At 52.6% G+C, this 18,847-nt stretch overlaps 1 protein-coding gene and 1 long non-coding RNA gene across 23 annotated transcripts in view; one reads left to right on the top strand and one right to left on the bottom strand.

Annotated features, from left to right (window-relative positions):
- COL27A1 (collagen type XXVII alpha 1 chain) overlaps nt 1-18,847 on the bottom strand; it is a 131,645-nt gene that overhangs the window by 37,814 nt on the left and 74,984 nt on the right. For all 14 annotated transcript variants that reach the window (XR_005653718.1, XR_005653723.1, XR_005653720.1 and 11 more), the window contains exons 23-29: nt 18,064-18,117; nt 16,312-16,356; nt 11,625-11,678; nt 9,944-9,997; nt 9,639-9,692; nt 5,401-5,454; nt 148-201 (exon numbers count right to left, since the gene is read on the bottom strand). Coding sequence is in view for 7 of the 14 variants with exons in the window: in XM_039866818.1 (XP_039722752.1) it covers nt 148-201; nt 5,401-5,454; nt 9,639-9,692; nt 9,944-9,997; nt 11,625-11,678; nt 16,312-16,356; nt 18,064-18,117 (369 nt within the window). In the remaining 7 variants the exon portion in view is untranslated. The remainder of the gene's footprint in view (nt 1-147; nt 202-5,400; nt 5,455-9,638; nt 9,693-9,943; nt 9,998-11,624; nt 11,679-16,311; nt 16,357-18,063; nt 18,118-18,847) is intronic.
- Nucleotides 5,439-18,759, top strand: LOC120605803 (uncharacterized). 9 transcript variants are annotated; one of them, XR_005653728.1, is made up of 7 exons: nt 5,439-5,735; nt 5,841-5,934; nt 7,581-7,771; nt 10,577-10,723; nt 11,032-11,078; nt 12,841-12,960; nt 15,405-18,759. It is a non-coding gene; the product is annotated as an uncharacterized LOC120605803 (long non-coding RNA). The 9 variants fall into 9 exon arrangements; XR_005653731.1 differs by lacking the exon at nt 5,439-5,735 and adding an exon at nt 6,358-6,781 and having other exon boundaries at nt 5,771-5,934; nt 7,572-7,771; XR_005653732.1 differs by lacking the exon at nt 5,439-5,735 and adding an exon at nt 6,358-6,781 and having other exon boundaries at nt 5,771-5,934.

Consider the following 18,847-nt stretch of genomic DNA (forward strand, 5'->3'; position numbering starts at 1 on the left):
GAGCTCTCAGGAACTACCCTACAGCCTTTTGGAGACTCGTGACTGTCTTCAAGGGGGCCTCCTGTGGAGGAGGGTGTGAGCCCTGCTTCCTGGATGCCTGACCCAGCATGGGAGGTGATAGAAAGGACAAGTCACGGCGATCCATACCTTCAGGCCCCGGGACCCCTGCTCCCCAGCTGGTCCATCTGGTCCTCGGGGGCCCTGGAACAGGAAAAAGGGACTAGCACAGTGGACAGCAGGGGTCTCCCTCGGGCTGGGAACCAGGAGGACAGGGCTGCCCAGAGCCTTGGGCCTGTCCCTGTATGAGCCCAGGGCTCCCTTCCTCCTCCTACTTCCCATGAATTCCCACCCCGAGGTGGGTCGCCCCTGTGCAATGTGCCTGCAGTGATGGCTCTGCAGAGGGCTCGCAAGGGTGGACACGGCTAGAGGCCCTGCCATTCCGGAATGGGGCTGGTGGTGCATCTAAACCCATTTAGAGAGACCTTGGGGATCAGCCGGCCAACCCATTTCACAGACGTGGAGACTGAGGGCCAGAGCAGAGAGACACATGGCCGCAGCCAGGTCTGCAGACTTTCCTGTTGCATGTTCTTTCCAGAGCACATTTGGGCAGAAACAGTTGTATGGAGCACAGCCCTTGGAGAAACTGACAGAGCAGGACCTGGGGAGGATCCACATGTGGCCAGATGTGTGGAACAGGCCCCTCTCCAGCCTGGCGTGCAAGCCAATCTGGCCTAGCTCAAGCCAGGAGCGGGCAGGAACAGGCCAGGGGTCAGGCAGCTGTTCCCTGGAGTTCTGGGCTCAGGTCTGACCCTCGAGACAGGCTTCTTGATCTTTTGAAAGCTGGGAGGCCCCCGGGGCAGATGGAATCCCCCCTTCCCGCACTGCACAGGTGGCAACACTGGGGCCAAGGCAAGGGCAGTGACTCGTCTAAGGTGTCTTAGCACATTAGCAGCTGGTCTGCCCTCCAGGGCTCTCCCCACCGGCCCATGTTTCCCCTCTGTGGGGTGGATAGGGTCCCCTGGAAAAGGAGAACAGTCTGGTCTGTAGGGGTCAGAGGTGCTGTGTTGTGGAGACAAAGAGGATCCCTTGACGGAGGCTGGCCCACCCGGCCCAGGAGCAAGGCGACAAAACGGGGCCAGGGACGTGCCTGAGTGGAGGGAGGATGAGGGATGTGAAAACAACAAGGAAAAATCACTTATTAATAATCGAGGCATAAAAGTGGGAATTCCTCTTATCAGCTGCCTGGGACTCTGGATGCTTCAAGTCCACACTATAGCCTTAAATAGTGCCTCACTGATTAAAGAAATGAAGACTGGAGACCAAGGGGCTACAGCCAGTTCAGCTGGGCGTCTGTTCCCAGCGTCTCCAGGCCTGGAGCCCAGTGGAGTCCAGCACCAGGCACCGTGGTGCTCAGGAAATGTTGTGCCCCAGGGGCACGTGACTGCTCCTCACTGAGCCTCACTTCTCTCATCTCAGAAATGGGGATGAGAAATCTCGGCCTCAAGGCAGGAAATAATACCCACGGGCAGCTCAGAACCTGATCTATATGGTAAGCGCTTAATAAAATGTGGCTCTGCCAGAGGAGGCTGCGGTCCCCCCAAGGGTGGGGACAAAGGGATGGCTCAGCAAATCTGGACTCAGCTCCTTCTTCAGAATAAGCAGCTTAAATCATGCTATGTAGAGCCAGCTGAGAGTTTTCACAGGTTCTAGATGGAGTTTGATTAGAGGGTATGGGTGCAAGTTCTGGTTTCGCTGCCAGCTTGCTGTGTGACCCAAGGAAAGTCCCTTTCCCTCTCTGGGCCTCAGTTTCAGGTGGATGCTGTCAGACCATGTGTTAGACTTAACATCTCTGATTCATGGACGGGGGCCTGATGGAGAGGAAGACAGATTAGGGTGGGGACATCCTGGATCATGGGACCAGGACAGAGGTTGAGCTGATGGGTGAGCACCTGGGCCTTTCTGAGAGATGGCTTCTGGCCACTGGCCTCTGTCTCTAGCTGAGGCATAAACTTCCCTGGATAAGGAGAGCTGTGAGAGAGGTGTAGAGGCCCAGAGATGTCAAGGGCTTGGCTGGAATCACACAGCACCCTGTTTATTCTAGGAATCAAAGCCTTTCTTGGGGAAAGGTTATATGATCTATATAATAAGAGCAACAACAAAACAATAGCAACAGTAGCAGCAACAATAGTGAAAGCTATTATCATCATTTCTCAAATAAGGAAATAGCCTGTGGTCACATGGCTAATAAGTGGAGGAGCCAGAATTTGAATCCAAATCAGCCAGATGCCGATTTTTTACCACCAGTACCTGTCACTGTTTATCTGTATGAGAGTGAGCTCCTCAACACAGCAGGTGTGCAGGTCAGGACCTAGAAAAGCCTGCCAGGAAGCCTCTGCACTGGGCAGGGTGTTGGACAAGACACCAGTTGCCTGAGGGGGCGGGGGACTCTGCTGTCCCTTGGGATCACCAGAGTTCAGGAAACTGGGGCTGGCTTGGGAGAAATAGGGCCAAGCTTTGCTGTCTGGAGGAAGGAGGTGGCAATGGGGCCTCGGCCGCCCTCCCTCCCCAGCTGCACCATGCAGGGAGAGGAGCGAGGGCCAGCACACACACACACACACCCTTGCTCTGGTCCACTCTGCAGCTTGTCCTGTGTCCTCCAGGTCCCCCAGTCCTGGCCCCTCTTCCCCAAATGAACACAGGCTGACCCATCCCACTGGATGCAGGCCTGGGTTTTTAACAGAGCCACATGTCTGTTGTCTTGGAGCCACTCCCCAGTCACAGCTGAGGCTTGGTGGGGAGGAGCCTCTGCCGGGGACAGAAAATCTGGCCAATCGCAGCTATTGTGAAAAGGGGACGGATGATGGAGAGGGAATGAGCCCATGCCAAGCACATCCTACGCACTGCTGCCTATCAAGCACTGACCTGGTGTGAGGCACAGGTGAAGGGATTTAATCCCCATGGCTGATACTGTTGTTGACCCATTTTACAGGAAGAAGCAGAGGCTCAAAGAGGAGAAGTCAGGGTTCAAGGCCAGGTCTGCTGAGCTCTAAGCCCCACTCACAGGAGCGTAGTCCAGTGTTAGGCACTTGAATCTCAGAATCTTCCTGACTCCCTCGAAGCGGACAGTGGAGGGAAAGTGGAGTCTCTGTCTTCCCCAATACCCTGCCCCAGCACGCAGACTTCCTGGCAGTCTCCTGTAGGCCCTGACCTGCACACTCACTACGATGGGGAGCTCGCTCTCTCTCTGATAAACAGTGGCTGGTAGGTAGAGGTGAAAAATTGGGCATCCAGCTGACTTGGGTTCAAATTCTGGATCTTTACAACTTCTTTCTGTGTCACCCACCAAGCCTTAGGGAGGTTAAGAAGCTGGAGTGAGATTCCAGAGCTGGTAATCAGGAAGGCTGAGACTTACTCCTATACCTGTTTGAGCACCGCACTCTTCCACCTGGGGCCCATGGACCCAGACCCTGTCAGCAGCTCTACCAAGAGCAGAGGGCCTTGACCCCTTAGTGCTCATGTATCCCAGAGCCGGGAAGTCGGAGAGTTGGGGTAGAGTGGGCAGCAGGGCCCATCTGTACATGGGCAGAAAAGCAGGCCGCCCATTCCCCATGGCACACGTGGGGAAACTATGGCCCAGAGAGCAATAAGGCCACAGAGCAAGCCAGGAATGGCCGGGGTAGGATCGGGGTTAGGGGCTGCCCAGAACTGAGCTTTTTAGCAACACAATGAATGGCTCTCTGGGTTCCCCCACCATTCTCAGCTACCCCTTCTGTAAAGTGGCCTAAGGTAGCCTGTTAGGTAGAGGACTCAGGGGGCAGATCCCACAGGTTTTGAATTCCTGCCAAACCTAGCTAGGGGAGGGGCTTGTGTTCCTGAAACTTCCCTCTCAGCCCCAGGAACTTTGATGTGGTTGGGAGCCTGGGTTTCCTCAAGCAGAAGATGCATTCTTCCAGCCGCTGCTGGGAAGGGGTTGTGGAGACGTCTAGGGAGAGCCCAGTGAGATGAGGCGGGGCCCGAGCCTCACATCTGGAGGGGGAAGCAGAGCCTGGGCCAGTGCGGCTCACCCTGCAGCTAATCTGGCTTCTGGGGGCAGGAGGAAATGTGCTCAGGGTCAAGGTGGAATCTGGCTGTCAATGGGCCTAGTCCACTTGCAGAGACCCAGGGCATGACTCTGGGAGGGGCCCAGCTGAGTCAGAGGAATGCCTCTTAATCTCCTTTTTCCCAGGCCGACCGCTCCGGACATCTGGTTCAGGGGAAAATTTAAAACCACTTGAAATTCAGCCAGGAGGAGCATAATTATCCCAAATCCCTGTACGGCGTTTGGATATCAGGTCTGGACTGACTGCATGACCTGTGCCATCTCGTTTCCTTTTTACAAGGCTGCAGGGCCCAGGACCTATACACTAGTTGGGGGTAAGAAACCACTCCGTCAGTCCTCCCTGCATGATTGACAATAAGGCTGCATTCGGTATGCAAAAGAGGCAGATTCCTTGGATTCAAATCCCAGCTCTGCCACTTCCTAGCTGTGCAACCTGAGACAAGTGACTTAACCTCTCTGTGCCTTAGTTTCTTTGCCCGTAAAATGGAAATAAGAATAGCATCTATTTGTAGAGTAGTGCTGAGGATTAAATAAGTTAATATATGTGATAAGACAGTGTCTGACACATAGAAAGAACGAGTGATTACTTCTGGCCCCTGTGCTCAGGCCGGCCTTTGCTTAAAATTCTCAATGACTCCCAGTTTCTTTGGAACATAGCTCATGGGCCTAGCTGTGGTATTTGAGGCCCTGCTTGGCTTGGAACCTGCTAATTCTTGGTTTCAGTCCCCATCACCCGCACATACCTGTCCCTCTGTTGAACCAGTGGGGATCCCTAAACATGCCACGGCTTCTCTCACCTTGCGGCTTTTCCTCTGCCTGGGACCTGGCATCAGCTCAAGCATTGCCTTCTTCCTGACACCTTCCCTGGTAAACTGTCCAGGTGAGGTGCTTCCACCATCAATGTGCTAATGACCCTGTACTGTCTGTGTGACCAACTTGATTGAGCCATAGGTCAGGCAGGAGTCATGGCTGTCCTATTCTCTGTGGTATATCTACAAAGCCTCCAACAGTGGCTGACACATAATAGGTGTTAAATAAAAGGTGGCTGAACGAATGAACAAACGAATGAATAGACAAAGCGCTGGTACCAACGAGCCCATCTGTGCCCACTGGATGGCAAGGCCTGGTGCTCAGAAGTGGGCTGGAAAAGATGGGTGGGTTTCCCACGGTAAGCCTGGAACCCTGCTGGTGCTGTGAAAGTCAAGGATCTCGGCGCTGGGCAGGGGGCAAGGTACAAGAGGCGGTCTCTGCAGCCTGTGATCCCCGCCAGTGTTAGCCCCCAGGGGCTAGGCCCCACTTACCCGGCGTCCCTTTGCTCCCCTCATGCCTGGTAGGCCTCGAGATCCTGGAGGACCCTGCGGGAGGAGAAAGAGTTTGGAGAAGCCCCCTTTTAGGGTGTGAGTGCAGCAGCAAGGGCTCGGAGCAAGGGGGCAACGCTTGGCCTCAGGAGCAGGCCCTGCCTGGGCCCAGCAGCCTCTACATTGAACGACTTGGCCCAGTAGGAAAACTGGTCCCACTAGGAGAAGCAGAGGATAAGCTGCAACCATGAGCACGAGTGTGCCCTGGGAACCACTGATGGGGGCAGAGGCGTCCTCAACCCTTCCTAGGAATGGGGAGTGGGGAGAGGCCTCCCTGGGTGAGTCATTTCCTTCTTTATCTCAAAATCAACAATCAGAAGCTACATGACATTCCTGACAAGAGGTGTCTTCAAATTCCCATTTCCTCTTTTCTCCCCCATCAGCAAAGAGAATATGGAAGCTGAAGTCCTGCCCCCCACCCTGACCCCAAGTATCACCTTGAAAGCTACCTGAAAGCAGTCTAGAAGGAGCCATGAGGTAAGAGGGGGAAGGACTAGACCACAGCCCCAAGGCGAGGGAGGGGAAGAGGAAGCTTGCCTGAAGAAGCGGGGCTGAGGGTGGTGGGGAGAGGCTGGCGATGCAGCCCTGGGATGGGGGCAAAGAGGAGGGAACAGGCCAGGCCCAGGGAAGAAGCCCAGTTATCTCAGTTTGACAGAGGAATGACAAGAGGCACAAGAGAGAGACAGGGAAGGAGGGAAAGGAAACACAGGGCTGGCTTTGTTCCTTGAATTCTCAGCACCTGGTCCAGCCTAGGCCTGTGACAGAGATTTAGAGATCTGTTGAAGGAACAATGAATATGAGAACAACTGAAGAGGACAGAAGGTCGGAAGGGAGAGAAAGAAGGTGAAGAGAGGGAGCAGGCCATCATCTCACTGCCTAACTCCTCTCCTCGGGTTCTAGCCCCAGCTATACGCAGCAAGCAGTGCCTGTGCCCTATGGCTGCGGCCAGGACCCCTTCAACAGCTGCAGGAGCCTCCCAGCTCAGTGGCCAGTCTCAGATCAGGCGTGCTAATTTTACAAGGAAGAGGTGGCCTCAGCCTCCTCTGAATACCAAGGAGAGGCCCAGCTCTGTTTGAGGCCTCAGGAAAAACTGCTGCTGCCCTTTCCCTCTCTCTACGGCCTGGAGGGGCGTGGACCCTCAGACTCCTGCTGCCCAAGGCTGATTTGAAGGGCTGGGTCCCAACCTGACCCCTGGTCCGCAGAGCAAGCAGGGTGTGGGCCAGGCTCAGCGCAATAAACAGGCAGATCTGCCTCCTGGATGGTGGAGAACACGAGGATTGGGTGAGCAAGGACCATTTTATAGAGGGATTTCAGACTGCAGAAGGTATGTGATGCGTCACTAGGAGATTTCAGGAGCCAAGTCTTGACTTAGAGGCAGGAGAGTGGAGTGCTTGAATGAGCCAACTGTTCCACCAGAGACCTAGGTTCAAATCCCAGTTCTGCCATTTACTAATTCTGTGACCTTTGGCAAGTGACTTAAACTCTTTGGACCTCAGTTTCATCATCTATAAAATGCGGACGAGAAGAGTCCCTGCCTCCTAGAGCTGCTGGGAAGACAAAATGACCCGGCAGGTCTTCGGCAAAGGGTAACTACAAGCTCTCTCAAAGACGGAGGAGGCCAGAGACTGGACGTCCCAGGACCTGACTATCCCCGCTCTCCCAAATCATAAAGATAATAATCTTGGCTGACCACGGGGCTGTAGGAGAACGTGGATGTTAAAATGATTGGAGAAGTGGGAAATGCCATTCCAATGTGAACAGCATTGTCAGAAATGTTGCTTTAATAGTAATAGGCCTACTGATACTAGTGGTAATTAATGTATCTAACAAACAGTAATAGTAATTATTATTACTCTTACCATTCATTAAGTACTTAGTATATGCAGGTAGTTTGCTAAGCATGACATCATGTACTACATCATTTAAGTCTCACAACGATTGCATAACGAAGGTAGTATTACACTGGCATACAGATGGGGAAACTGAGGCTCACGGAAGCTATGAGTGTCGCCAACAATCACACAGCTAAGTAGGTGGGGGCGTCAGGACTTGACTCACGTGTGTCTGATTCTTCAGTCGCTTTTCTGGACCTCCTTATTCTCCTGTTTCCCCAGCGGCACTAGGTGCAGCCAGCTGCAGAGGAACCCCAAGAGAACCAAGGGACCAGTCCCATACTGCAGCAGTGAAGGGTCGATGGCAACCTTGGGATCTGAAAGTGGCCCTGTCTGTCCGATTTCACTCAGCCTGAGCCAACCCACGGAACAGATGGAAGCATCGAGGAAACGGGATGGAGCGTGTCAGTGGGACCACAGAGGTAGGGAATTCAGAAAAGGCGCTGGCCTAGACATCCCCATTGTGTCCCACCCCCCATTGGCTTTCCATTTTGTCCCAGTAACTCCTTTCTGGGCTTTCCTCTTCCCACTGGACAGATAGGGAGACTGAGGCCCAGGGAGGCTGAGGTCCAGGGGCGCAGGAGCTAGAGTTTGATGATGGACCCTAGCATCCTTGTACCCTGCCCTGGGCATCTCCCACGCTGACAGGCTCCAATCGCTTCACCTCCAGGAGGATCTGGTACTTAGGTCCCATGAATGCTGGGGAGGGGGTGGGACAGCAGCCTTAGGGTTGGGTGGCTGGGACTTTTGGATTCCAAGCTGGGTGCCTCAGCCCACCAACCAGCTTGGACTCCAGCCCCTCCAGCCGCAGGCCAGATTTGGCTTTTCTTCCTCCTCATGAACCTGGGAAAAACCATGCTATTGGGGGCCCACGGTGCTGTCTTCTGATCGCAACTCTGCACTGAGTTTTCTACCTGATCAAAAAGAATTGGGGGTGAGGGGTAGACAGAGACCCCTGGTGCCTAGCACCTCTGTCTTTGGATGATGGTTACTTGTGTCCAGGCTACTTGCCCCTGGGCTAGCCTCTCCCCAGCACCTAGCACTGCCTGACACATAGTAGGTGCTCAGTAAAAGTCTGTTAATGGGTGAGAGGACATTTATACTTGGCACCCCCACAGACAGTGAGAATCTTAAGAACAGACTGATTTCTTACCATGTTTGTATTTCCGGGACTGAGCCTAGGCCCAGAGCACAGAAGGTGCAAGGAAACATTTGAAAACTGACTCGGCCTTGCTTCCCTAATTGGTGCAGAAAACTGCTGTGCGTATACCTCCCTTAGGTTCAAACCATCAACGGCTCCCGTGCCCTCCTTCACCAGAGCCCAGGGAACTGCTCAGTCTAGTCTTTGGAGGGACCTGAGAAGCCTGAACTCATCATTCCCCAGCCTCGACCTAGGATCTTGCCTGGGCTGGTCCCCCTCCCCCAGCACCCTTTCCACCTGCCTGAAGCCCACCCCTCCACCTCCCAGAGGGTGCTCCCAGCCCTGGGCCTGGCCTTAGCCGGTGCGAGTGCCGTCCCAGTCTCCATGTCCTCCATCAGCAGAGGCAGAGGGAGCAGGAGCTGCCCATGCTCTGAATGAAAGACTCCTTCTCACCTCCCACAACTCCCTCAGGGCAGCGGAAGAGGCCCCTGGATCTGGGTGCTCCTGGCCACAACCCTCCCCCAAGCCCTCATTCCTGTTCCCCTCCTCCCTGCGTTGGGATCCGCAGGAATACCCCAGATTCCTCAGTCATTACACTAAGTCCAGCACCCTGTGTCCTCAGCTCTGACCCTCAGCCCATTTGTCCCGTGTTTTCCATCTTCCTCTCCACTTGCTCCATAGCAGGCGTTATTTATTTATCAGGTTCTCTCTCTCCCTACACTGGAATGTAAGTCCCTAAAGGGCAGGGACAGCTTTCTGCCTTGTGAGGGCAGCACCTTCGGCTGCCGGAGCAGCCTCAGGCACATATCACACAGTGTTTCCTTAATGAATGAACAAAGCCATGATGGCACTAATAGCCAAGATGCTCCCGTCTAATGAACATCACTATGTAATGAACATCAGCCTCACGGTGTCATTTAATCCGTACAGTCACACTGTCACAAGCACAATTATTTTCTCTATTTGTCACATTGTCACAAGCACAATTATTTTCTCTATTTCTCAGATGAGCAAACTTTAGGCTCAGACATCTGCCCTGGCAATATAGCCCGAGTAGTAGAGCTGGGATTTGAAACTCGATCTATCTGACTCACTGTCACCCTTCCTTGACAGTGGATTTGAGCTCAAAACATGAAGGCTTTGCTTACCGGGGGTCCAGGCTCTCCGGGGTTCCCAACGCCACCTGGAGTTCCAGGATGACCCTACTCAGAGAGAAGAAAAAGAAGGAATCAGCGGTGGAAGGTGCCTCTTCCTCCTTCGGTTCCACCTCGGCCAGCTCAGCCCTGGCCCAGGGGCAGCAGCCAGGTCTCTGGAGGGAGAAGGAGCAGATCATTCTGAACGCCTGGGGGAGGCAGAGGCAGAGGCAGAGCAGAGGCAGAGGCAGGCTCAGGAGAAGAGAGCTGTCACCACGGCTGTAACAGGAGAGGTGAAGGGATGCAGACTCGCTCCTTACCATTGATCCCTTGGGTCCAGGTGCGCCTGGGGGTCCCATCACGCCCCGGTCACCCTGTGGTGGAGACAGCAATTCAGAGAGGTTATGGCTGTGAGATGGTCCTGTGGGGGGCAGGTGCAGAGGGCCTGCCAGAGGTACGTGCCTAAGGTCTAGAGTCCCTGCCTTGCTCATGACCATGTCCCCCAGGGTGGCGACAGGGGAAGGGGAGGGTCCTGGAATTTCACTCAGCAGAAACCAAGACCCCGGCAAATCCTGGGAAGCCTCAGTTCCCCTGCAGCATGCCAGGCAGTGGGCTTCCCATGGGGAAGATGGTCTTGGTGAAGAACACGCTAATTACATGTCCCTTTCGACCTGGGCTCACGTCATGTGGTCCCCATTAGGCCTGGCATCCCTTGGCTGGGCATGCTGAGGCAGAAATGGCAATAGAAGATATTTCTTTCACTCTACCACCCCCTGCCTGAACCTTGATGAGATACCGGAGAATCAGAGCTATAACTCATTCCACTTGACCCATCCAGAAAGACTGGGCAGAGATGGCGGGTATAGCAGATGGAGCTACAACTGGAAGGCAGGGGCTCTGGGTTTGAATCCTGGCTCTGTTTTTGTGACGCCCTGTTTCTTGTATCTGCCTAGCCAGCAAACATTTATTGAGCGTCTACTATGCTAGACCCAGAAGATACGATAGTGAGTAGAAACAGACAGACTCTGCTCACATGGAGAGAGACACCCAGAGTGTCGCGAGCCGATGGATGCAGATCACCAGAATGGAGGCGGACGAGGGTAAGCGCAGCACGGGAGTAGGTCTCAGAGCTAAGGCGTTTCAACAGAGGACTTGACCTACCTGGGTGCAGGGGTGTGGTGGGCAGGGTATCCCTCAGGAAGTCTAGCTTGACCTGAGAGCTGAAGGATAGTTAAGAGTCATCTAAGCAGAGTGGGCAGAGGGGGCGGGAGTGGAAAGAGTATACCTGGCCAGGGGAACGGCATGGACAATGGTCCGTAGGCGAGGAGGGACATGAAACATTTGAACTATAAGAGAAGGACAAGTTGGCTCTGATATTGCACTATAGTGATGCAAGGTGTCCCCACAGGGCACAGGGCACGCTGGACTTTTCTGTACTAATTTTTGCAACTTCTCGTGAGTATATAATTTCTTCAAAATAATAATTAAATTAACAAGAAAGAAGAAGAGGAAGAGGAGGAAGCGGGGAAAGCAGAGACAAAGGAGAAAAAGGCGGTGGCCAGAGGGTCTGGGACACGGGGAGTGATGAGGCGGGTGGCACGGGATGAGCCTGGAAAGCCGGTGGGGTCAAACGAGGGTAGAGTCTTCCTCTCTCTGGACCTCAGTTTCTCCATCTATCGGATGGGAATAACATCGGCTCCCCCAAGAGAAATGTACTTCTTTTTTAAAAACATGAATCTTTCCCTCCCTTCCATTGCCCACCCCGTGCAGCCACGAGGGCCCTAGATGACATGCGTCAGCCGGTCATCACACAGAAGTCTAACTGCGCCTGAGGTTGCTGGGAAAGGGGACAAGGGCTCTTTAAGGTACTAGGTGCAAGGGCAGCAAGGAGAGGCCGCGAGAAAGAGGTCTGAAACCCCCAGGTCAACGGGCCCCCTCATCTTTTTAAAACTGCAAAACATAAGCTCTATTTGCTTGTACATTCCCTTCGACACCACTTACCTTTTCTCCCACGATTCCTGGCTCCCCAACCAGACCAATGAATCCAAGAAGTCCCTGTAAGAAACATTTCGGAAAGCAACAGAAAGGAGGAAGCAACGTGAATTCAGAGATGTACTGAATTTCAAAGGCATTTTCCCTGCAGTTTCTTTCCCCTGGAGCTCATCTTCCGGATCCCCCGGCCTGTGCCTGGTATTCCAGCCAGCGAGGGGCTGCCACTGAGGAGAGCTGCCTCTCCCCCGGCACTGTCCTGCCTTCCCCCACCCCACCAGATGGTTCTGATTTCGGAGCCAAGCGGTGGGGCCGCTGCCAGCATCCCTGGGAGCGCCACACATTCTTCCCGCACCAGAAGCAGGCTGGGAGGTGGCCACGTTAGAGAGTGGTGGTTGCGGGGAGGCCCTTAAGCCGTGCCGGGAAGAGGCCTGCCTGTGAGAAATCTGTCCCCATCTTTCGTGGCTCTGGGGCTGTCTCAAAGAGAGAAACAAACCCGCTGGCCAGGATAGAAATACCAGAACAGCATCTGCCAAAAGACCTGATTGAAATCTGGGAAGTGGAGGCCTTTTTACTGTCTCGTGAAAGGCTTCCTCTACTTTCCGAAAGAGCGCACACACACACACACACACACACACACTGTAGTCCCTGTTGCTCTTTTTAACTCCACTGGGTGCTAACTTGCCTCTGTGTTCCAGGGCTTCTTCTAGGTGGCTGCAGGCCCTGAGCAGGCAAACACATGCACGGAGAGGGTAGAGAGCCTAGAGCAGTCACCCGGGAAGGCAGACAATTCCTTATCCAGACCCCACGCTCTTCTCCGCTAAGGAGTGTTCGAGCACAGGGGGTCTTGTGTGGTTCAGGGGTGCCAAAATGCCTTTGCAAGAACCCAGGTTTGCAGCTAAGAGTTTCTTGGAGAATTAGGAAAGACTGAGGGATGAGTGTGTCTCATAAAGGCTTCTTCCTGTCCCCAAACTGTATCCAGAAAGGAGTGTGACCTTGAACTTGATCAGAAACAGATCAGAAATTGTGTGCTCAGGCAGTGAAGCTCCAACCTGTCCACTAGAGTGACGGAATGGCACCCAGTTCCAAAGCATTAGTTTTGTGGGTCTCAGGGTCAGTCCTAAAGTGGCAGCTCAGGGCAGGACTGCGTGTGACTTGCTGCTGCAGCCTGGGGTTTCGAATCTGGTCTGTGTGACATTAAAGCTCATGCACTTGTCTGTCCACCCAGGGCCTCCAAAGCGTGTGGTCGTGAGCAGGGCACAGATCTTCCTGGCACCTGGCACCATCATTACGCAAGATGGATTACTCATTCTCTGGGATCAGAAACCTTTCAAGGTTGAAGTATGAGGTGAGAGTGTGAGGTACAAGGTATGAGACCATGGCTAATAAGTCACAAAATAACCTAGTATTTGACTTCTGCAACAATTTACTTGAAAAAATAAATAAATCAGCATTTTCACATGATAGCAATATTAATTAACAATGACTGGTACTCACTAGGTGCTAATCCCTATACCTGGTACTTTATTCTATATCTCATCGTCATTCAGTTTTTAGGTTTGTGGACCCCAAACAAATCGCAGAGCCTCTCTGAGCTTCATCTGCAGAATGGGGGACTTTAGAGAAAGGTCCCTGCCTACCTCCCAGGGTTGTTCTGAGTTCTGGAGATAATGCATGGCACATGTAGGCGTTCAATAAATGTGGGTTGCCTCGCATCCCATTCCGATTTATTTTAAAAGGGTACAGGGTTAAGACAGAGGCCTGAGCTACCCACGAGGGAGCAGTCAGATATTTAGAGGATGCTGAGTGAAGGGAATAAAAGCTGCTCTGTTAAAAGGCCCCTGCCCAACTGGCCCAGGGAAACAGACATTTCATAGCCGCTTTAAATTTATGAGTTGTTGGGTCCTGGAAGGCAGGCGGGTCATAAACCTCAAATAAGAAGCCAAACAGGATCCTAATGAATAAGGGCCATACAGCAAGTACCCCAGTTCCCCACCCCCCACCAATGGGACCCTCCTAGGGCACTGTCCTGGAACATCCTGGCAGGCCTGTCCTATGGGGGGAGCCGAGGCTGGCTGAGGAAGCCAATGTCAGAGTCCCAGGGTTTCTACCTGGCGGGCTGGGAGGAGCAGCCGCTCTGACAGCCGCAGGCATGGCTGGCTCCTCTCGGGCTGGCGAGAGGGCACGGGGGAGGAGGCAGCATTGTCACCTGAGCAGGCAGGATTTAAGTCCCTGATTTTGGGGAGGAGGCTGATCTGATTCTCAGTGTCTACAGATAAAGGGCAGCTGTCTGCTATGGGATTTTTTTTTCCCTCCCTCCAATCTTTCATGTGATGTTCTGCTAGGCACTGGAAGGCAACTGAGAATAGGACAGTTGTGGGTCCTCTGTTGGACTAAACATCCCAGAATTAGGTGTTTACATGCCTGGCTTCCCTCTGGACAGAGCTTCTTAAAGGCAAGGTACATGCCTTCTAATCATCTTCGTGTTCCCAGCACCTAGGACAGGGCCTGGCAAGCCTGCGCCACTCTAATTAGCTGTTATAAAGTAAGAGGCCAAAAGGTTTTTCAGTCCCTCTGGGCAGGTCTTGGGAATCCAGCAGACCTGAGTGTCAACCTTGCCTCTGACTGTTTTGTTACTGCCTGGGAGATCTTAGGCAAGTGACTTAACTTCTCAGAGCCTTGATATCTTCATTTGCAAAATGGGGTAATAATACCTACCACCTTAGGGTTGCTGAGGGAATTGCAGGTGATGGTGTAGAAAGTGTTTTGGCACAGAGCATGGTACCTAATAGATGCCCAAAAATACAGCTGATACTGTGATTATAAGGAGGTCCTTGTAATTTCCCGGGGATCCTCTGATTCTCCTGTGAACAGGAAATGCCTGCCCCTTCCCACGTCAGGAGGAGGCCAAGGGAACAGCTGGCCTGGCACCAAAGTGTGCCTGGTGGCAGCCATGGGTCTCTAGCTCTGCCTCACAGCTCAGACAGGTCTCTCTTTCCTTCTATGGTCCAAGCTGGGAGGTCTGCTGACCAAGTGGTCCAGGGACTGCTCCGGGCAGGTTTCCCTCTCCTCCTGGCCCCAGCTTTGCCACTACCCTTCTTGGCCAAGCCCATTCTCCTCCATGAATCCCAGATTGCCAAGGTGGACTAGGATTCAGGGGTTCTTAAGTAGGGTCCCTGTAAGCCTACATGGATGGAATTCAGAAGGTCTATGAACTTGAATGGGAAAAATAACTTTTATTTTCATGAACCTCTAATTGAAATTTAGCATTTCTCTCAAATATGAGTGTAGGCAACACACCCACAATACCCGTAACTGCCGCAGATACTGACATGTCACATTACAGTCATTGCTGTAGAGACTTCAAAATGTATCATTAAGGCTTGTGACCACTTTGAAACGGAGGTATTAGACATGCTGATAACGGAGGTATTAGACATGCTGCTAGAGTTCATTATTTAACGCATTAGTACAGAAGCATATTTGTGAGTAGATCACATTTGAACATACTATCATAACTGCATTTCGACATAATTTCCTTCGTAATCCTCTGTTTTGTATTTTCTGCATTTAAACACTATATTCTAAGAAGGGGTCCACAGGCTCCACTAGCCCCCAAAGGGGTCCAAGGTACAAAAAAGATTAGGACCCTGGGACAGAGTGATTTCCAAGCACCCTCAGTATCCTAACGTTTTAGGATTCTGAGTATCTATTTCCCGAGGGCTCGACCATCAGCATAACTATGAAATTAAATTTGCTGATCATATTGCCTTTTTTTTTTTTTCCAATCAGGAAATATGTCCAAGCCGCAGCAGCCCTTCCAAACTCCCGGGCTTCCCACAGAATGCGCTCGGATGACACTGGAAAGCTTTCAAAAATCCAGCCCTCCCCCTGCTTTAATTCCTTTCTTCCCCCCGACAGATGTTGCAGGCCTGGTAAAGAAGCAACGTGTGTGACTCTCACGCCACGAATGATGGCGATTTTCGGTGGAGACAAATTTTTCTGGATCCCCAGCATCATTCCTCCTTCCAGCCTGAGGCAGCCCCTTGCAGGGTTCAGGGATTGAGGTCCTTCTTTAAAGAGGTGGAGGAGACTGCTACCTCCCCACCTGTCTACCAACCCAGCACTCAGGGCTGCTTCTCTCCAGCGCCAAGGCCCTAGACCTTGATAATAAAAGTTGAGATCCTCAAACTCCCTTTTTAATGAATACTTGCAACCTCCTCTCCTGCTCATATCTTGGCCTGGCTTCTTCCCTACTAGCCAGAGCCACTGGTTTGCATTTCATTTTCTTTATAATTTAGGGATGCCTGACCAAGAGACCCTGGCAAGTGGCTATGCTTCTCTGGCCATCGGCTTCCCCATCTCTAGCATGGGTGGCGATTGTTAGTTAACGGCTCTTCCAGTTTCAATGTTCTGGGAGCAAAGTCACATCACCTCTTTAGACAAATGCCCCAGAAACTTCCATAGGGTAAGGCTGTGGGGAATGGCTGTTGTGACTATGATTCGTGGGTCTCATTCAGTGACTTCCCCTCCCTGAGAGTAAGTTCATATCAATGAAAGAGGGAGACGAGTGGACCCACCTCTGGAGCTGGGATGGGAATGAATGTGGGCTGCAGGTGGAATGCTTACTAAAGGGCTTGGCACAGAGTAAATGCTCAGTAAAGGGAGACATTATGCTCAGAGACCAGTGTTGAATTACCTGCTCACCCACGGGCCCCGGCCGTCCAGGATTGCCTGGCTCCCCCTGCAAAGAAACAGAGCGCGATCACTTGCGATGCGTGACAAGAGTCTAGGCTTCCTGGAGAACACCCCAGCTGACTGACTGGCCTTAGTCCCCACTGGTGGGGATGGACACGGAACCTCATCACCAGAGTCTGGCCTTGGAGACTCCAAACAAATGACAGGGACAAAGGGACATTGAGACAGAACCTTTGGCCCTAGAGATTACCTGAGACACCCATATCCTCCTGGTGGCCCTTGCGGATTACTTGGAACCCTGATGTCTACATCACATGTGGTCCCTTCATCAAACCATTGCACTTTGTGGAGGTGGAAACTGAAGCTCAGAGAAGTAAAGTGACCTGCTCGAGGTCACACAGCAAGCTAGAGGTAGGACTAGAATTGGAACTTTAGTCTGACTGATTGAAGTCCTCATTCCAGGCTGCCTCACTGTAGGACAAGTATGGACAGAGAACTGGAATCAGGACACCTGGGTCCTCGACCCCAATCCACCAGAGCTCTGCCGCCAGCTCCTGGGTGATCTCGGTAAGTCTCATCTCTGCTCTGGGATCAGGCTCCTCGGCTATAAATAAGGGAGATCAGACTCATTTATCTCCAAGGCTATTTCTAGCTCTCATGCTTGGTGGTCTCTCGTGGCCTTGTCCGTCAGCTTTCTCTCATGCTGGGGTGGCTCCTGCTCCTTTGGCAGCCGCAGCAGCCCTGGTCTCCCCACAGCATGAGCTAGAGAGAGGTGAACAGAACCGTGGGATAAATCCACCCAGGCTATGTCACCACTCCCGCCGCGGAAACCCTGCTGGTATCCGAGGGAGAAAGGCCAAGACCTCAGAGGGCAGAACGTGGGCTCAGCCTGGCCAGGGCTTTGGCTCACAGATGGAAGCGGCTCATAGCAATTCCAGTTCCAGCTCCAGCTCCTCCCTGAGACCTCGTGCTCACACCACCCAGAGGGGACAGACAGATCTGTGGGCCATTTCCCCTGAGGGGAGGGGATGTTGGATGACCTGGCCCCCCCACCACGCCCACCCTGCCTCTGCCCTAACCCTCTATAAACTCGCCCAGCTGCAAGCTTATAATCCCTGCCCAGGATGGCTGGGGACATGCAGCCCTTCTTGGGGAGTCCCTAGAAAGCCCAGAAGCGAGGCTGGCCCTGTGCCAAGAGTCATCACTCTCCTACCCAGGCCAGTTCTTTTTTCATAACTTACAAAAAACGGTTAACGGATATAATATATATTTATTGTACATAATGAGGAAATATGGAGGCCCAGAAGAAAACAGAAATCTCCTAGAATCTCAGCAGCCAGAGGTGACCCTGTGCCCATTCCAGCGTCCACTCTGAGTGCACAGGAACGTGGTACGACCGGCCCCGGTTACAGGCTCAGATCGTAACGTCTGTCTTAGAACCTGCTTCCTGCCACCACCGCGTGCACAAGCCTTTTCTCATTTTGTAAAGTCTTCCACCATACCATCCTTGGTGGCTACGCTGTATCTTATTACTTGAGCACTATCTCACCGTGGGACATTTAGGTTATGTCCGTTTTCCTCTGTGTTACCAAAACTTGGTGATAAATGGGGACCATTCCCCCACCTTGTCGCAACTGGCCATGGAGTTCAAGGTTCATCCTAGGTCATCATATGTTGGCTCATCTTCTCTCCTCTCTTCCCCAGGAGGTCCCCCCTATCCTTCCTCAGCCCATTCATTTCCAGGTCCCCTCACCTTCAAGCCATCTGGGCCAGGCCTCCCAGGAAACCCCTTCCTGCCGGGTTGACCCTGCAACAGAGAGATGAATGAGAGGAGCTGGGCGGGGCAGCATTGCTGGGGTCCTAGGACCTGGCACAGGGGATGGGAGGCAAATGCCCAGGGGGCGGGGGGCAGGGACGCACAACCCTGCTGTCACCAGGCTGTCCTAGTGACAGGGATGCAGGGAAGGTCTGCAGCTGTGTGACCTCGGGAAAGTCTCCCCTCTCCAGCTGATCTCATTTGTGAATGGGGAGGATGAAACCTGCTTTCGAGGAGTGGGAAATGGAAGAGGCTGGATGAAAGACAACGGGCCCAGGGGAACGGAGGGTTCACGCCAGTGGTCCTCCAAGTGTGGTTTGCAGACCCCTGCAGGTCCCCGAGACCCGTTTAGGAGATTCATGCGGTCAAACTGTTTTCATAAGGCTAAGATGTCATTTGCCTGTGTCACCCTTACGCTCATGAGTGTAAGCAGAGTTTTCCAGAGGCTGCATGACATGTGCTATGGTCACCAGGCTGAAGGCAGAAGCAGATGGGAGGATCCAGCTGACTTTAATTAAGTCAGACAGTAAAGAGATTTGCAAAAATGGTAAAACAATGCCTCTCTTTTCATTAGCTTATTTTGCTTATGGAAACAAACCTTTTTCCATAAAACTATTATTTGTTAACATGAAATGGGTTCATTATTAATTTTAGACAGATTAATAAATACATTTCAAATTTCTCAGTTTTAATAATTAATATTGTTAGATGTAACCCACAC

Source organism: Pteropus medius, unplaced genomic scaffold (genome assembly GCF_902729225.1).
Source record: "Pteropus medius unplaced genomic scaffold, Ma_sr-lr_union100, whole genome shotgun sequence".
Taxonomy (NCBI): domain Eukaryota; kingdom Metazoa; phylum Chordata; class Mammalia; order Chiroptera; family Pteropodidae; genus Pteropus; species Pteropus medius.